A 19,096-nucleotide genomic window follows, 5' to 3' on the forward strand; every position below is an offset into this window, starting at 1 on the left:
CTTGGTGACACGAGCTGACTCGGATCAAAGGTGCCAGACTAACCACTACACAGAACTGCACGTAGACAGTCATAAACATCAACACAGAGGCAGTCTTGTGGTTAACAGAAGAACATCAGTTTAATCAGATGAAGTGGGAACTGACCTACAACTTGAGGAAGGTTTCAAGTCACAGTTTGGCTGCTTTTCTGGTTAGACTACTTTGGAGGTCTGAGGAATCTAAACACAGAACAGCCTGAAATTGCTCTCAAGCCGGTTTGCTGCACCAGCGTGGTAATGCCTGAGCTAATACAGGGCAACGCTGATGCTTAAGGTCACGGCTCTGCATCGTGCCACAAGGACAGAACAGGCACATCTGGTACGTGGCTATACCAGCTTGCTTGGAGTAAGTGCAGAGTTAGCGCTCACTACAGCGTGGTACAAAACTGCCTCAAGTCCTGCCTCCCGCTTAACTCCACTTGAGGTTACCAGCAGGAACTTGGTTTTCCTTGATTAGTGGGAATGACAGAATTTGGACTGGCCTTCGTGGGTTTTTCTTTGTAGTGGTTTTTGTGGTTTTTTTTTTTTTCTTGTTTGTTTGTTTTTGAAAAACACTATGGACAGATTTAGACAAAAGGTCAAGACCAGGTCTAGGAGTTGTGACTCCTTTTAATGCACTTCTTGTCAAGGTCTCCAGCTGCAGATTCTAAGCATAGAACCACAGCCACTCTCATTTCATTATATTTCCCCAAAAGCTTAAATTATATATAAAAAAATCTTTACACAAGATATCTTCGATGGGCTAAATCATGCAAAAGTGCTATCCAAAAAAAGCAGTGATCATAATAAGAAGGGCATGCAAAGTTATCAGTGAACTACTTTTTCCCGTTTCACTCAAAAATAAGTTGTAACTTGAGTGTTTTTCATGTAATACATTACTTTTTTAATAGTCAGTCTGCATATTTAAGTAACTGAGGACATGTTTTCCAGCAGTCTGAGACAGATGACTAACCATCAAAGTAAGACTAAAAGCATAAATGGTAAAGTGGTGCTGGACTCCAAAGCAGTTTCAAATAAATCTTTTTACAGAGTCATCTCACAGGTCACTGTTTATTGGGAGGAGGAGAAGCTGAAGGGGTGGGTGGTAGTATAGAGACACTTTACCCTCACACTTGTGTAGCAGGGATGATATACCTACTGGTGACACAAATGCACCCTGCCATCACCATGGAAGTTATATGATTAACGACCTTTCGATATGAAGAGGTTACAACTGATTTTAAGCTTAAGTTTTCTTACCCATTCTGAAGTCAATATATCCTTCTCCACCACTTATCACCAGCATTGATTTTAAGGGACTCTGGTTGAAGGACTCTTGAGACAATTTATCAGCCGTTAGCTCTGTTCCACCGCTACTCTGTGGGCAAACGACCTGACCTGGATTAAAAACAGAATATATCTTTATGCCACACACCTCACAGAATACCACCACCTGTATTTGGGCATTGGATGACATACTTAACACCTAACTATACACTTTAGAATCTAGTATCTCTTCAGCAAGGGACAGAAATCTAGCTTTGTTCCAATTTCATCTCTCTAAAAGGATGAAGCACCTGTTCAGGTCAGTTCCGTGGAAATCAAAGGATTAATTGGCTCTTGATAGACCTCACAGCACTGGCATGCAGATCTAGAGAATGACATTGAAACAGACTTAAAGACTTTCAGACACACGACTGAACTGATTCAGCGCAGGTCAGCCCATTGAGCAAATGTCTGTCATTTACTTCCAGCACACTAGGTGCACAGAAGTGCCGAGGTTAATCGGCCAGCACTGCAGCTTCTAGGGAACTCAAGCTTTTTCAACTGAATCTTTCCTTTGGAGACTTCTCCCACAGTAGTTCATCCTTCCTGCCAAGATGTCAGAATCTTAAATTGGACCTTACATTTAATTAGCAGTTGACTGGCTCCTCGATAAGCAAACACTCACCACAGTACCTTTTCTCCAGATAGAAGCAAAGCACTTCTTTCTCTGTGACCAAACCCTTTTCCTCCCATTAAGCAATACTGCACTTAGGAACAAGACAAGTCTTGCGAATAAAACATAATGAATTGTTTCTGAACATATGGTTTCATACATGTGGTATCTTTACCTAAACACTATGTTTAACTAAACAAATGAGGGCAAAAAAGAAACTTCCTCTGAAGAATGGTAACAGAGCCTCACCAGGTACTGCGACAAAGAATTTAACAGCATCACGGTGCCCGTGGAAGCAAAGCTGCGCGTGTGCCATTGAACAGTATGGTATGAAGGTTCCCGGAGTCACTTTGTCGCTGTTTTCATCGCCATATACACGTATTACACTCCCCGGACGGTTTCCGGAGCCTGCTGCTGCTTTATTAGCTGTAAAAGAAGAGAAGTGTTTTCTACTTGAAAATACAAATTACAGAAACGGTTATTTGTTAAGAAACCTTATGGTACCATCTAAAAGCTAAAGCCAACTTAGATAAAAATGAAACAGGAGGGCAGCAATGCCAATTCAAGACAGAGCTGGAAAGAAAAAAGATTGCATGCTTCGTTATTTTAAGTACATCAGAAAATGGAGCAGGATTCTTATTCGTCTAGCATAAACACCAGATTTTAATATCCTACGTTTGGAAAAAAATAAATTTGTGAAAGGACTGTATCTTTCATAGAAAATAAGTACCTCTAATGTGTTTCAGTATGAGCAAATTCAATGTACTTGAACATATAATTAAAGATGGTTTCATTCCAACTAATCATAGGGTATCCCCTTGCCAGCAAAAATTCTCTAAATATAGCCACCTGTGGGCACGAAGGAGCTACCCTATTATAATTCTACATCTAGTTTTTACCGAGAAGTTTTAAAATCCATTAAAACAAAGAAGTACTCATGCTAGACATACAAGCCATCTCCATTCCAAAGACTATCAAAGTAGTGAAAGAAACAGTGATTTGTAACAAGACAGTAAATGATGTGGATTAATGACAAAGTTATAAGATATGGTATCACATTGGCTGGAAGAAAAACAAAGTCTGTATGAAAGTTCAGCTGCAACACAGGATGATATACTAAACTGCTGAGCAGATTGGTGGCCGTTTAGCAAACATAAAACTGCTGCAATGCAGTAACTGCAAGTGGAAAAACATTTAGGAACATACAAAGGGTAAATCTATAAGGAGTGGGAAACAGCCTCAAAGTGGCTATTAGAAGCCTGAAAATAGATTTTTGTTCAGGATCTGCACTTACCCCTCAGCCCCAGTAAACGTCCCTGGTGGAGGATTACAGCTAAAGTGAGAAAGGAGGAAAGGGGAAATGGATAGGTATGACAGTAGAGGAGAAGGATTAATGAGAACCCACCGCTCATATTTTGGTTTTTGATAAGGTAGAGCTTAAAATTTTAGCTCCTAAAACCAGCAAATATCTTATTACAGAAGATTCAATAAAAAGTCACAAAGAACAGCATCTTGTTATAAAAGTCTCAGTACAAAACGGACAACAAAAGCACTGCCACTTTCACGTGCTTTATAACTGTGAAGTTTATTTTTCATTAGCAACGTTTCCCCTTTCTCTCTTTCCTTGGCAGGAGGCTACCAAAATAATGTAAAACGACTCATGTTTTTGAGTGCCCTTTCAAAACATCATCTGCAGATCTTGAAGATGTCCTGCTATTGAGACCCAGGGAATTGAGATACGCAATTGCTTATGCAAGGATGTGACTGTTTTTGAAAACCACGAGTATGTGTAACAAGGGTTCTCAAACCCACTGTCAGGCTACCCACGGACGGTTGTTCTGATTCATGAGCAACTAACAAAACTGAAATGAAACTGAACAGCTTTAATAGGGATCATTTTCACATTCACTATTGGTTTAAAACAAACTCCTCTGGAAACATTAAATTAAGCTTGACACGAATCAAGAGCTATAATTTTTGAAAGCATGAGTTAAACTATTTCAAATTCATGACAGGAAGCCTGTCCTTCCTCAGTACATTCATGCAATGCAAAAAAAAGACATTTACTGAATGGATGGACAATGTAATGGAACAGTATGAGAAACAACGCATGTATGTGCTGTTCAACAAAGCAGATACAACATGAAGCGTTTTTTCTATTAAATTACCCTGAAACTGCACCTGTCAGACTGTACTATGACCTATATAATAGCAGCACAACTAGGACTATCAAAGTTCCGTATTTTATTTTCTGAAACTTCTGTCCATGTGTTTTAACATTAGTCTCAGGCACAAGTGTTCGGGTTTTTGGTTTTGTTTTGTTGTTGTTTTAGATGCAATCAATTTACACAGATTCTTCCCAAGCTTTACCTATTTAAGATTTGTTTTGCCCTTGAACTGGACTGTTCCCTTCTCCTGAGGTTCAACTGCCCATGTCTGAATGCTTCCTCTCCCACCCCCAAGTAGGTTCAGCCTGTGACAAGAGTTTGGGGGTTGTTATCAAGCAGATACCGGGATTTGCATTAATGGAATTTTACCTAGAAGTTAGTGCCCCATTTGTGGAACGTGTTTACAACTCCTGTAACCTGGAACAGGTCCTTTAAAGCAGTCAGTACTACTGCTATTCCAGTCCTTTTACTAGTTGTGTGATGAATTCTCACAAACTAAAGCCAATGAAATTTTATTAGCAACAATACCAATTCACTTGAATTAAACAAAAATCTACTTTGGCAATCAAAAATAACATTTATTAGAAAACTAAAGCCATCCCTAACACGCAATAAGCTTCTATAAGTGCTGCTAATGCTCATAACACCGCTAAGCCTTCGAAGTGCCTCTCATTCAAGTCACAGCAACTGCTTGAATTGAAGTACAGGAGATTTTGGAGATGTGCTTTTCTGTACAGAGTAACTGTAACCATGTACACAGATTAGGTGCCAGACATCACACAAGCTCAATCTAACACACCTGAAGATTTGGACCTGGCAGTAAAGCTCTCTATCCATTAGCAAGCATCTGAATGGCGTTTAATATTCTCTTTTTGCGTCTACAGCATATTGCACAGTGCTATTCATTTATATTTTACTTACTTTCTGTTAATGGAATGGAGATGATGACACCATTTCCTGTTCCTACCCATAAACGATTACAAGACACCATAAGAGCTGTGATTCTCACAAATGAGAATCCCAGTTTACCAGTACCTAAAAACAAAAGATGCTTTTCATCAAAAATTATGAGCAAGAATAATTTTAGTTCCACAACAGAGAATCTTAACTCCAACTCCCAAACCACGCAGACAAGTAATTCCCTCCCACTTCAAACAGAAACAAGGTACAGGAGTATATTTAAGTTGTAAAGATTACCTAAGAGGCTAAACCACTCTGTTAATTAAGTTGAGAACCTATACAGAAGGAGACTAACATTAACTGTAAGAAAGCACAAAAGGTATAACGGTTCCATAACGCTGCACGATATAGTAGTTTGGGGTTTACAGCACCAGGGCAGCTTTTCAAACATTAAGAAAAAAAAAAAGGTGAGCTTACAGATGTAAGATAATGGTCTCTCATCCATTGAAATTAATTTCTCATCCATTAGCACTACGAGGACAGCAGAAGGCGGCTAACTAGCTAAGCACAACGGCACAGTAGTCACTTGTGAAGTATTTCCCAAGGCCCAATTACCTGTATTTGTTGTGTTACGCAGGGGGTCAAACTGCTCTTATAAAAATGTTAATGAAAAAAATCAGAAAGCTTATTAGCTCCAATAGCAACAGAAATTTGCTATTCTGCATTTGTATTTTCTTGGAAAAAGAGGCAATTTTTCCGGACAAGTAACAGATTGTTTCCACACAGATTTACAAAAGGCATCAGTACAGTAAAAAAAAAAAAAAGAGATTTCAGTGTCTCTATTGATACCTGCTCAACCCAACCACCATTTTCCTCATTAGCTCTGAGTTTTTAGGGACACCTTAGATGTCAGGTAGGATCAACAGACTGCATCAAAAGACTGATCATCCTCATCATGCTTTACAGACCGACCTAGGCTTCTACTCCCAGATTCAAGTTTTCACAAACAGGATTTGACTAGCCTTCCACCCACCCTTCCCCGTGAAGTCTGCAGTGAGAACTGCCTGATCCATAACAGGAAAAGAAAGCTCCAGACTGCAAGAGGTGTAAGAATACAACAGGTTTTCTTACCAACTTACCTAGCATTTTGCTTACATAAGGTTCAATGTCCACATCTTGTAGATGCTGATACGTGTGCGCATGATAGAGACGCAGGGTGGAGTCCAAACGAATAGACACCCATACCCCATCACCCACCCATGCCAGCTGTCTCACTTGGCTTTCTCTTCTGGGGTGTGCATCAAATGACTTCTACAAAAGATTGGGTTTTCAATTAGAAGATGGAACAAAGGGAAGAGCAAGAAACACTTCTCTGTTACCCTACACTGGCAACACTGGCAGTTTCCTTACATCAGCTACAACCCTCTGATTTGCAGGGTATCTAGTGTAACTAGCAGATACAGTGTTTAGCTTAGTTACAATTACCATATGATGCTGGTAAAGTAACAGTAAAAATGCTGATTCCCTTCCCTGGAGTGTGATCTTAAAGCCACAGTTTCCTACCATGCCTTCATTTACACAGCACGTCCCAGCCTGCTCTGCCTTCCCTCTCCATTTAACCTGGAGCCTTTTCGGCATGAGGTCTTCCCGTCACAGCACAAGACAGACATGCCCAAAAAGTGTTTTTCTTCCTACTTCTGTCAAGTCTTGCTCTTGCATACAGACTCACCTGTGCAAAATACACGCTACCCACCAGCAAAACGATTTCACTGTTGTATGAATTCCTTTATTTCATTTTCCACATATATATATATATATCTATGCGTATATAGTCACCTTCACAGAAATAGATTATTAATTGGGTGCTTGATATTTTCAGAAGAGCTGAGCAGTCACCCTCCAAAGGTCTGGCTCATCTCAGGCCAGTTAGCAGAAGCTGAAGTATTAATACAGCTAATGGCTTTCAGGAACCTTAGCCACTTTCTGTACTTGAGATGTTGGGCACGCACACAATGCTGCAGCAACCCCAGCTCACACACCTTATATAAACAAACTTCTGTAACTGGAGGAAGAGCACATTCAAGATTAACCCTTACAGACCTCTGAAGTATGCAAAGACAGATTACAGAGGTTACAGGTGGATGGAGAACATGAGGCATGTGCTCTGGAGAGTAAAGCGGGAGCTACCTTCACGAGCTCTGCATAAGGACACTTTCCAGTTCCTGGCAACCTAGAAGTGGAGAACTAAATCCACCAAAATATTGGTTTCAAGAAATGAGAACTGTCTCATCATGGCTTACAGTCTTCCAAAACCATGAAAAACATCTTCAAAAAGATGTAGTAGTATTTCCCAAGACTAATTTTTTGGTTGCTTGTTTCTGTACTGTTCTCTGCAGTTACTCTAAAGTTTGAGCTGTAGCATGAGATAGCATTCAAACATAATTATTTTAAACACCATTTTAACTTGCCTCTATTTTCATGGCCTTTGGTTGAACAACATAGATTTTGTTCCTGTAGCCACACCAGACTTTGTCATGCACTACTGTCATGCATCTTATCGAATGATGCGGCCGGCCCAGGTCTAAGAGGTGATAGTTTGTCAAATCCCACTGACCATCTTTAGAAACAGAAAGAAAAGAAAAAACAAAACAGAACGTAGGCTCCTATGAGTTTAAAAATAATTTTAAAGTACAAGCAAATCTCTTAGCCTGATTTTTCAGAATTACTGTAATAATCTGGATAAGTCAATACATATTTACAGCTAAGCTCTTCATTTAAAAACACCAACAACTAGCTATGCAAACTACCAACATCCAAAACGCTACTTGGTTTTCAATAAAATAAATTTGTACAGTGATTCATGTGGAAAACACATCAAAACTTTTTTTTTTTAAAACAAGTTACCTAGTGCTAAATGCTTGACTTAAGCAGGTATCAGTATACATTAGAAGCAATTACCCGCAAAAAAAGCACTAGGCACTGGCTGCCTGACCGAACACAGAAATGTTGGCATCAAGTTGTTTTAAAATTTGCTGCAAGATCTGAAGGCAGGCACCCAAAATCTACTAAAAGCATACTAGATTTGGTCACTCAATACCAGGTAGAAATTCTTGTTGAGACTGATTTAAGCCACAGATCAATGACATCTACTCAAGACCCTTAGGGACTGTAAGCCTGTGGGGTTTGAGTCTAACACAACAACAAAAAACCCAACAAAAAATGTCAAATGAACACAAAAAACATAACTTTACCCTAGATGCATCTTTCTCAGTATTTGCTTAGTGCTGTACAACCTTTATTTCTTCTAAATACTGAGCACAGGGTTTTAAACCCCACAAGGAAAAAAACCCAAATTAATAAAGAGCCTGTGGAAACAAGCCAACAGATAAGTTCCAGTTACTCATAGTTAAGACCTTCGCCTCCACGTCCTTACTCTGGAGGCTGAAGAATGGAGCTCATTCAGGAATGGTTTTGGGCAGAAATTCTCATTGGGCTTACAAAATTCTCACTGAAGAACTTGTCCACAGACAATTATTAACACTAATAACAAAACAGAAGACATGACTATTGAGCATGATGTAAAAGCAAAAGAGGTGACGATCAAAGCAGATTATCAATTGGCTTTTCACTATTTAGCTCAGATATAGCCCATTCTCCTTCTCCTCAGAGGAAGGAAAAATTCCAGGAATGCACTAGAACAGCGCAAAAATGGTACTTGCAACTGCAACTGAAACACTAGGAAAAGACAACCTGTAAAAAGGCCATTGGGGAATACATTTTCAAATTGTTATTTATAAATGGCACATTTCTTTCCTAAATACTGTTACAACTGCACTGGTTTCAAGATCCAATAGAATGCTTACCAACTCCTCGGTGGAATATTGCTAGTGTTCCATCAGCTAGTGCAACTAATACTATTCCTTTTACATGTCTGGGGAAAAAAAACAACAACCAGGAGGCACAAGAATATACACTGTTAGACTACATCTCTCAAACTGCAAGTTTAAAGACAAACATTTTATATTTCAGCATACTTTTTATATTCACATTAGCTCTAGTGTTTTGATTGCTACGACAGAGCTCAAGAGAAGGGACAGTAACAAGGCGTCAAAATCCAGTTCAGAAAGCTTGAAATGTATCTAGCTACAATGCCTGAAGAAAACATGAGGAATCACAACCTACAGCTGTTTTGCACATACAGCTACCAAGAATACCAAGTATACAGCTACAGCTCATCATCTGGGCTATAGGATTTCCAACAGATACAAGATTCCTTCTGTTTTCCTTACTCCCCAAACGCTTTCCACTGCCCCTCAAAGAACATGCATGCATTTATGGCAACTGACATTCCCAACAGCTGAGGAGGAAATACAAAACTACTTTGCAAGTATTTTAACAAAAACGCATTATGGTTTACATTACATTCTTTCAGGACTTACACAATACTGAGAATAGAATCTTTAAGTTTAATGGCATGAACACATTTCCTCCACTGGGCCACTGACGAATGAACATACAGGCTGCAAAGACAAATTAGGAGGGATTAAAAGCACTAGGAAAGGTCTACCAGACAGGAAAAAATACCCCACAAGCTAAACCCCTATAACTGAAATCCACAATCAAAGGGAAAACAAGTTTTCATCTTCCATTGAAAACTATGTATAGACTGAAAGAAAGATACATGAGCAGCAGAATGGTTTTTCAGAGGCTTAAAACATTACTAACTCCCTTGTAGATATATCTGCAATAAAAAGGCAATATATTTTTCTAGAATAATAAAATATCAAAAGTTACGGAATTATCAGACCATAACAATTTCTTTGATTACAAAGAAGACAGACAACCAAAACTTTCCTGCAGATAAGTGTTATCCACCAAAAAGAGCTTACTATAAGCCTACAGTACTTCATTTGAATTCTGTAATGGCTAAATACAGCCAAGTGTACAAAATTTAGGCTCTCTTGAGGTCTTCTTGCACTTAATCTTGACTCGAGAGTTACCAGGCCTGTAGGCACAAGAAGCAAGTTTAAAATAATTCTCCAAAATAAATTTTAAAAAGATTAACATTTTCTTACCATCCATTCTGTGCTCCAAGCCACATTGTGGGTAAAAGGCTACTCATTTTCTGTGCTTCTTCTCTCACTAGATCTTGCTCATTTGGCAAAACTGCAACATCTTTATATAACTCTGAATCAGTACTAAAAAAAACCACAAACCAAAACAAGTTAACACACAGTGAATAAACTGCATACATTACTCAGATTATAACCTACATATTTACTTCAATTGCTGCTAGTTTCTACACCGGCTTTTGAAGTACATAAGGTATTTAAACAGAAACCAATAACTGTGCATGAAAGTACATGAAAACCTCAACAACAATAAACTTCTTTAAGTGTACATTTACTTATACAAGGAAATACAGGTTGCACTCAAGCCTATCAGTACTGTTGGTATCTCTGGGGAAGGAATGGCTGTGAAGTGTCACAACATTACAGGCACATGTTAAGAGAAACAATTCTTAAATAAAACCTGTATGATACAGGCACAAAAGTATGTGGAGAGTGAAGAAACCTGAAGATCTGAAATACTGATTACTTCCAGGCTTCTTCTCCACTCCTGTAACTACTTACAGACTGACTACTCTGAGAAAAGAAACACACATCTGAACAGCCAGTTGACTGGAAGAAAGCAATCTCATTCCTTTCTTATTTTGACATCAAAACAGGAAATTTAAGCTGGCATCTCCAGACCAGCACCATTCATGTTAAGTCTGTGGGAAGACCTACTGACAAACTGGTAGACGCTCAGTACTCCATTCTGGAGGTGTCTGTACTCAAGGGATATGTGTTCACAGACAGAAGACTTTGTACACAGGTGACCTTTCCATGCAAGCAAAGCACAGACTACCTATATCAACCTCAACATACCTAACATGAAAAAAAGTTGTCATGTCATTCCCATGCTGTCTCCCCGCAAGCATTACGTTTTTCTTTTTAAATACATTTTACAAGTTATGAGCGTTGAGACTACGTACCTCGGCTGGTACACTGGAGACGCCTCTGTTGTATTCTGCACTCCCAGAGGATCCGTAAAGACATGTTCTGTGTAAACTCCAGTTTGTGCAATATCAGCTGTGTCTTCTCCTGTCCCTGCATTGACTTCTGTTGCTTCTGTTGCCTCCTCTGCTGTCGGAATGTTCTCATCTACTGAATTATTTTCAGTTGCAATATCTACAGAAAAAAAAAAAATTGAAAAAATTTTAACATCTGCAAGAGAATTCTCAGTTATTTAGAACAGTTAGAACTTGATACTTAAAGCTTAAGTGAATAGCTATAATAACCAGTCACAATCCGGATTTTGTATGTCATCCAAAAAAGAAAAATCAGATCAGAAACACCCAAACTTTAGTACGTTGCACTATATCAACAAGTGTCAAATGCACTTTAATGATCAACCCAGTGACTGATGGCACAGACTGCCCTTTCCGTAATTAACCAGAATAGCAGTGAACACGTCCAACAACCACATACCCGTTAAAAATCATATCACCATACAGCTCTGAAGGACATGTGACAGAAAATATTGAGAATGACTATAAAATAAGCAGCTTCATTTAAATCTCCATTAAGACTTTAACAGATTTAAGGCATATATCTACATTCTCTTTAGTCATTTGTTGGTAAGATCTGGATTTCAAATACCAAATAACTTAAAAACTTTCTTTAGACCATGCACAAAATACAGTTCCTGCAGAAGTATTTGAAAGAAGCAACTGTCTATACCGATTTAATGTCACCTCCACAAAGACTTTGGCTACAATTATACAGTGCAAGCATGTCAGACTCATAAGCCATTTCCCACAGAGTGCTTGTTTTGTGTTATCACTGCTTACAGACACGATACTACATGAAATACTTACACCATTCATTTTCCAGTTGCACCTCATGGTGTTCGGCCAGCCCTGGCATACTTACAAGTTTTTCATACCTGACTGTTTCTCTGTCATCGGTGAGCCACCGTTTGCATCGTGAGCTACAGGTGCTCCTGTGATACCCTCTGCAGTGCAGCCAACAACTGTGATGCCTCCCAGCAAGCTGTCGGTTTCCACAGAGCTGTTGCTTGTCATACTTCCACACAGAGATGACTTGTCCACTTGACTGGGATCTGTTTCTTGAGACCCTTCTTCTCCCGCAGGATAGTCTGTTTCCCTTGCCCCTGAAAGAAATTAAACTTACATGTTTCTTCTAGGGATAAAAGCCAATCACCTTCCATCTAATAACAAACTAAGCTTCAAAGTCTCCAGCAACTGAGATTCAACATGCAGGTACCTACTTACAAACCTAATTTTAATGTGATCAGCAGACATTGAAGACGCTGCCAGAAAGTAAAAGTAGTATCTATACATACTGCACATCTGAATGTCGTAAGTCATATTTCAACCTGCAGAGTTTTCCAACTACTTTATTTCTATTTCAAATAAATTTTCCATTACAATTAGATTTCATAGTGCGTATATGTAGGGATATCTATCTACATCTTTATGAATAATTTAACTGCAATAGATCCTTTGTTCTGGAAGAAAAGCTATTTTTCTTTTGTACAACCCCCTCGCATACTTTTAAGGCTTAAAATATTATTCTCAGTGTCTTTAAATTTTTACTGTATTTTACTATATTTTATGCTGTTTTGATTTTACAATTTATATATAGTTTCAATGGAACAAAATCTCAAACTTCACTGAACAGAGCTGTATTCTGAGCATATTAAACAAAACTACTTCACCGGAACTAGTGCTACAGACTTCTCTAAATGTAAGCCAAGAAACCAGACATCCAAAATTAGTTCTTCTCCAGAAACATAATATCCTCCTATTAAACTTCCCTCAGTACACTAACCACATACACTCTCAACGCAACAAGGATTCCCTCCACAGGAACCTTCAAGAGGTTGAAGAGGTCTGAAAGGCCAACATATTTTTCTTTTGTGATGTTCATAGTTCCACAAAACATTGGCATTATTGCACAATTTACAACACAGCAGACAAAAGACTTAGTCTTAGTTGCTGACATCTCTACCTTTGAGTTCTACCTTCAGGTCAAGAGCTGACTGAAGAGTGGAACAGCAGAGTAGAAATCCAATAGCTTTCCCTACAACTAAACCTTACTGCTGTGTTACAGTATCATTTCATCACACTAATTAAACGCTTTTTCATGGCATAAGAAAATGTGAATAAGATACAGTTAAAAAAGCAGGACCTAAAACATCCTAAGTCTTTACCTGGCACACTGGCAATACAAAGCACGTGAGAATTGCAAACAATGAAACTGTCCAGAATATTTCCTGGTTGGTTAGCATCAATAATGATAACTTTTGTGGCAGAATGTGTGCTAGTACAGATCCAAACTAGACTGGATAATTCTTCCTGATGTTTGAGCTCCTTCTGCTGGTCCTGAAGGAGAAACAAGGCAGAACAGAAGTGAACAACAGGAAGGGGGACAAGAATAGAACTGTTACTTTGATCTGGTATGTTCTTACATTATCAGCTACAGAAATATACACGAATATGTGACAAGTTAAATATTACGAATGCCATTGTAAAATTACATGTTGTTACTTGTCCTCTTATGTATTTGGAATATAAAAACCCCCTCGTATTTCGTACTTGTGTAAAAAACCGTAGAAAATAATTATACTGCACAATTATATTGTTAGACAAGTATAAAGCTATATGAAAGCATTATATGCCAGCTATCATACTCAGCATTGTCACGGATTAATGTGATATCCCAAAGCACTTCAAAATTAAGCCTTTGGGTTTATGCCCTTAATATGAATTACATTCATTGCTTCTTCATGGAAACATGAAGACTAACACATTTAAGCAATGGCATAGCCATGTATAAAAAACCCTTTTGTTAAAAAAAAAAGACAGAACATGTACAATTCTGTCACAAGTTTTTTAAAGCAGGCAGCACTGGTATAAGTATGGCATTATTTTGATGTAAAACTGATTTGGTGCTCAGATTTCGCCAACAAGCTGGCACACAGGAAAGGATCACAGTATTTTTGTAGTTGGATACAATAACCCAAACATCTTGGGTTGATGACTACACCCCAGAAAAATCTATTTGTCACCAATAAACCTGATTACAAAATATTTTAACCTAGAGACAGACACAAAGATGTTTAAACCATACAAAGTATTCAACACGCCTTACAGTGACCTTACCTTGAGCTCTTGATCTAGTCTATCTAAGCTACTTTGAGATCCTGTTTGCTGCTTGTTGCCATCTGCGTCCACACCAGTCACATCATTGTAGAACACACTAGCACCAACCACAGACCCGCCATCTCGTGTTTTCCCTCCTGATAGGTTTACCCCTACAGCACACCACAGCTTGAAAGAAAAAATAAATACTTCATTTAAACATTAAACTAAACAAAAAAAAGACACACATTATTAAGTATACTAAGTAATATCAACATTATCTATGTGCAGTCTATTTAAAGGCATTCACTATGATTAAGGTCATGTATGTTTCTACTGAAGATTAAATTCTAATTCACCTATGCTTCTCAAAAAGAAACTACTTCATTTCAAAAAGAAAATACTTGAGTCTAAAACCAAAACATTCAAGCTATGGGCTGTCCAAGTCTCTATCACCACCGTAAATATCCTACCTTCATAGAGGTATCCTTCTCATCTAAAGGTCTCAGGTAAACAGGTACAGGCAAGTTCTTCATCTTATTGTCACTCTGACCACCATTTGCCACCTAGGCAAAAAAAAAAACCCCAAAACACAAACAAAAGAAAACTTTTCCCTTTAGAAGAGGCTTACAGTCTTTGGAATCAGTTGTTTAGACTTTGTTAAACACTATTACAAGTTCTGCAGTTGAAGGAGTCTAAGGAAAACCACAGTGCAAAAGTTCAACAAAAAAAAAGATGCTGGAATAACTGAAACACAAGCTGTGAAACTATTCTCTGTTCCAGTTTCACAAAATGTGAAGCTGTCACCACTGCATTTGAAAACATCGGCATAATACCTGTTTGTACTTCTGAGGTAGACTCCAGCCAAATGCTTGCACTCTACCATCCTCTTTCTGAACATGTGCTTTCACTTGGCGATACTGCTCTCTTTTCTGCTCTCTGCGTGAGGCTAAACTGGCTTCAGTTCTAGGTAAGAATCATTAAAGAATCTGTTAATTATGCTCTTTAGAATTCTTTGTGTAATGGGAGTTGCTATTAAACTTGACAGACAAGATCTCTGTGGAAGCACTGGGTTACCAAAGAGATTGCCATTTTTTCCACACATCACTTATAGAACACCAGGGCTGTAGGGCTATTTCTAATGGACCTGTGAAAGACAGGCAAAACCAGAAAGCTGTTGTCAGTATCCTTAAAAGAAATTAACTTGGGTTATGTACCTCTACTAGAAGCTTTAAAGGTTGTAAACCAAAAGGATACATTGCCAAAAAGAAGCACAGGAAAGAAAAATAAATAATTACAGGCACTTGTCAGGCTGACTCCTGTTGTTCTGATTTTCCACTGAACTTAAAATATCTGTACAGTTATTGCTTAGCTACAACACTTACATATGCAAGTGTACCAAGTGCTGCCTCCTAACTGCACCTTCGTGTAAGGGAGTGATATTTACCAAATAGAATACTACTGCCAGATACCCCGAGTACTCATCCACCGCTGCGCATTTCAGCCTGCGCTGTGTTGACTACTTATGTATCAACATTCACTGCCTGAGAACACTCTACTTCACTTAGCAGCATGCTATTTATCTCTGAGGATGACAAGGGTAAATACTCAATAGAACTTATCTAGTAGTATAAAACCAAAACGTCTTACTCTTCACTGAGGAATTCAAAGGCTTTAGATTTGTCACTTGGTAATTGAGATAAGGTGCTGCTTCTTTTCTTGACTGATGGAGTAATATGCGAGGTCGGAGCATTATATTTAACATTGACAGGAGGTTCTGGTTTCTTAGCTGTATTGCTAGATGAACTGAAGAGCCTGCTAAAACTAGAAGAGGAAAAAAAGAAAAGATAAGAGTTAAAATTTGTAAGATACATCCAAACGTGACTATGCAGGCAAAACACTGCATACGCTAGCCTGCTCAAGCCAGTTAGACTAAGGAACTGGAGCCCAACATCACAGCAGCCACCACACACTCAGTAACATTCTCAAAAGTACAGAAACTCATGTCAGTGAGAAAAATCCTTAAACTATTATCATCCCATTTGTTTTATCAAATTTAATGGGATCTTCACTTTGAATGAGGATCTACAGGGAACCAACAAAATTAGAATGTGAACATCACACCTGGAAGACAGTTTTGTGAAGCTTATTAGTTCATGCACAGAGCACATTAAAAACCCCACCATTTTCTAGGCTAAAAGATACAATAGTTATCAGCAAACCACAACATCAAAAGGATTATCTGACAAATTCCATGTTGTGAATAACACTGTTTTAAAGAGCCTGAAGTTAGAAAGGAAAATTTAACAATCAGTAAACCGTACTTCACAGAGGAAAAGGAAGCTGAAATAAATGCAATCCACACAAGCTATTCAGGTTTCTATTTTTCATCATAAAAAGAGTCCAGAAAAATGTTCAGAACAAGAGGGCTGGTGCATATTCAACTAGAAAAAAAATTACAGCACTTTGGCATTTAACTTCACAAAGTGCACAGCCATTCATTACGTGATGCAGCTTACGATACATTTTGTCTTCAAGAACAGTCTTACCGAGCTGGCATGCTAGGTAACAAGAGGAGAACAGTTAAGACATCTTCATCTGCCAAAAGATAATTAGCTAACATACAAAAATGTGCCAGCTAATTGGTTAGGGTCTTTTATTTATTTTTGCCAGTGAGTTGTGCTTCAGTACTTACAACTGCCAAATGCTTGATCTCTTCTTTTCTTGCATGGCTGGATTTTCTCTTGATGCTCTACAAGAAATAAATTCCAAGTTTACTGAGTAAGCATTAATTAAAAAAAGGAAAGGAATGGAACAGTGTGTAACTCTTATTTTAAAAACACGGGATAAAGTATCAGAGCCTGTTTCTTCACATTGCCACTTCTTCTCTGATCAGAGCACAATATTGAAGTTCTCCCTGGATGAGCTGAAGTTACGTAATAAACGTCATCCACGTTTATTTCCATCACAAACACAAGTGGTGTGTGCCTTCCAGACAGAAGATACACATCTGTGTAACACTGCAATGTAAACATCTAGAAGAAAGCAGCAAACCATTCTAAATTCTTCTGCCTCCTATTTCTTAATATTTTAACCATTGCTTTTTATTTTAAAGTCTCTTATTCTTCAACACAGTATGTAAATGATAAAGTGATTGTTCCTGGCGTTACAGATAGGAGAGGATTTCTACAGGAGACAATAGCTATGGAAAAGCAAGCCACGTCTGCTTGGGAATATGTGTTTTTCCTCTCACAGACTCAGGAGTCAAAAAGGCCCACAGAGACACTGAGGACAATAGGTAAAATTAAACACCATTATTACACCTGACCAACAGGCAGCACCAAGTGACACCGGGACCTCTGGACACTGTCACGGCCACAGCTTGGAGGGATGTCACAAGACTGAGCTGGGCTGAGGTCTGAGGCAGACGACTTTTGTTTTCAAAACCATACCTTTTAGCCAACTCAATATTCAGGATGCAAATTACACCACATCTTGATTGCTGACACACAACAAACCTTGCACAGTTTTAGATATGTGAACAACCCAAATCCTTACAAATGGATTACACTCGATCTGAAGACTGTACGTTATTCCTGTTTTGACATCTCAGCTGACAACTGGGCCCACATCTTTAAGGTATGTGTACACACACACAGAGAGTAATTTTTCCTGCCCACCAAATTAATGTTATTTACAATTACCAAGTTTTGTAACTGTTCCAAAATACATGTTTCTTCAAGGAATGCTTATTTCACGTAACATGATGTAACCATCTTCAACGGGGTCTCACTAAGAGCCCACTTTAACAAGATAAATCCATAACTTTAAAAAGTTATTCATGGGCAGGTAAGGAGACAAGCAGAAGGGCAATTAAGGCCTCAAAACCGATCGACCAGATCACTCTGCAGCTAAAAATGAAAAAAGCATGTAAAATCCAAGGAGCTCTACCAAAGATTTCAAAAGAGCCTTTTACCTTATCATCTCAGTCCATCGGACAGCTTCCTGAAGCTCCATCAACCTCTCTTTATACTGATTTCTTTCCATCAGAACACGGGCCATTTCAACACGAGTAAAACGCTTCCGCTGAGCGGTTGGGACATCACTCTGAACACACAAAAAAGCAAACATAGAACGAACAAAGGAGCACAGTAGGGCCTTGCAGAGTCAGCCTCTGCCTTCCGATAAGAGTCAGCTTAGGGCACAATTCCAGATTCCAAATAATTTGGGGCTTTGTAAAACTCATTTTACCTTCCTCTCCTCCCATCCTTTGTATGTAGCATAATCTGAATAAAAACAGTTCTTCAAAAGAAATGTGACACACAATGGGCAGAGAGGAAAGAAAGAAAACTAGACATGGGTAATTTAAGTTTACTTGTGCTCTTTAGATTATCTAGCTTTTCTACACATGGAGGAAGTTTACTACTACTTATTAAACGGTGAGGTTTAGTAGCACTCACTAAGCACATGTGAACTTCTAACGTCCCATTGTGAATTACACAGACAGACATCCACATACACACATCCACCTACATCATCATCCTCTTTAGCTTTCTGTCTTGCTTCCTCTGCTTCTGCACGAGCTCTACATACAAAATAAAACACAGCTGCATTAGATACCACAGTGGTTTGGGCTTTTTTCCTCTTTCACAACCACAAAATTGAACTTACTTTCTCAGCTCTTCTTCCAGTTCCTTATTCTTCTCTTCAAGCTTCTGTTTTGCTTGTTTTACAGCCTCTAATTCACCTTGTAGTACATCCTTCTCACAGGTCAACTCATCCACCTTTGCTATCAAATCATTCTTCACTACATTCAGTGCATTTCTACACAAACATTTAAAATACACCATTACAAAGATG

General features: G+C 38.6%; 1 protein-coding gene across 5 annotated transcripts in view; it reads right to left on the reverse strand.

Annotated features, from left to right (window-relative positions):
* The window catches only part of SPAG9 (sperm associated antigen 9), a 65,903-nt gene that overhangs the window by 4,318 nt on the left and 42,489 nt on the right, over positions 1–19,096 (reverse strand). For 3 of the 5 annotated variants that reach the window (XM_055725723.1, XM_055725740.1, XM_005447270.4), the window contains 20 exons: positions 18,908–19,060; positions 18,770–18,821; positions 18,213–18,343; positions 16,932–16,988; positions 15,887–16,060; positions 15,073–15,202; positions 14,710–14,802; positions 14,258–14,425; positions 13,306–13,477; positions 12,016–12,243; positions 11,063–11,258; positions 10,101–10,223; positions 9,465–9,545; positions 8,889–8,956; positions 7,494–7,642; positions 6,165–6,336; positions 5,047–5,160; positions 3,252–3,290; positions 2,207–2,383; positions 1,279–1,416 (listed from right to left, as the gene is read on the reverse strand). In XM_055725723.1, the coding sequence (XP_055581698.1) occupies positions 1,279–1,416; positions 2,207–2,383; positions 3,252–3,290; positions 5,047–5,160; positions 6,165–6,336; positions 7,494–7,642; positions 8,889–8,956; positions 9,465–9,545; positions 10,101–10,223; positions 11,063–11,258; positions 12,016–12,243; positions 13,306–13,477; positions 14,258–14,425; positions 14,710–14,802; positions 15,073–15,202; positions 15,887–16,060; positions 16,932–16,988; positions 18,213–18,343; positions 18,770–18,821; positions 18,908–19,060 (2,615 nt within the window). The remainder of the gene's footprint in view (positions 1–1,278; positions 1,417–2,206; positions 2,384–3,251; positions 3,291–5,046; positions 5,161–6,164; positions 6,337–7,493; positions 7,643–8,888; positions 8,957–9,464; positions 9,546–10,100; positions 10,224–11,062; positions 11,259–12,015; positions 12,244–13,305; positions 13,478–14,257; positions 14,426–14,709; positions 14,803–15,072; positions 15,203–15,886; positions 16,061–16,931; positions 16,989–18,212; positions 18,344–18,769; positions 18,822–18,907; positions 19,061–19,096) is intronic. The other 2 variants (XM_055725730.1, XM_005447271.4) reach the window with 1 other exon arrangement.

The sequence above is a fragment of the Falco cherrug genome, chromosome 1 (genome assembly GCF_023634085.1).
Source record: "Falco cherrug isolate bFalChe1 chromosome 1, bFalChe1.pri, whole genome shotgun sequence".
In the NCBI taxonomy this organism is placed as follows: Eukaryota; Metazoa; Chordata; class Aves; order Falconiformes; family Falconidae; genus Falco; species Falco cherrug.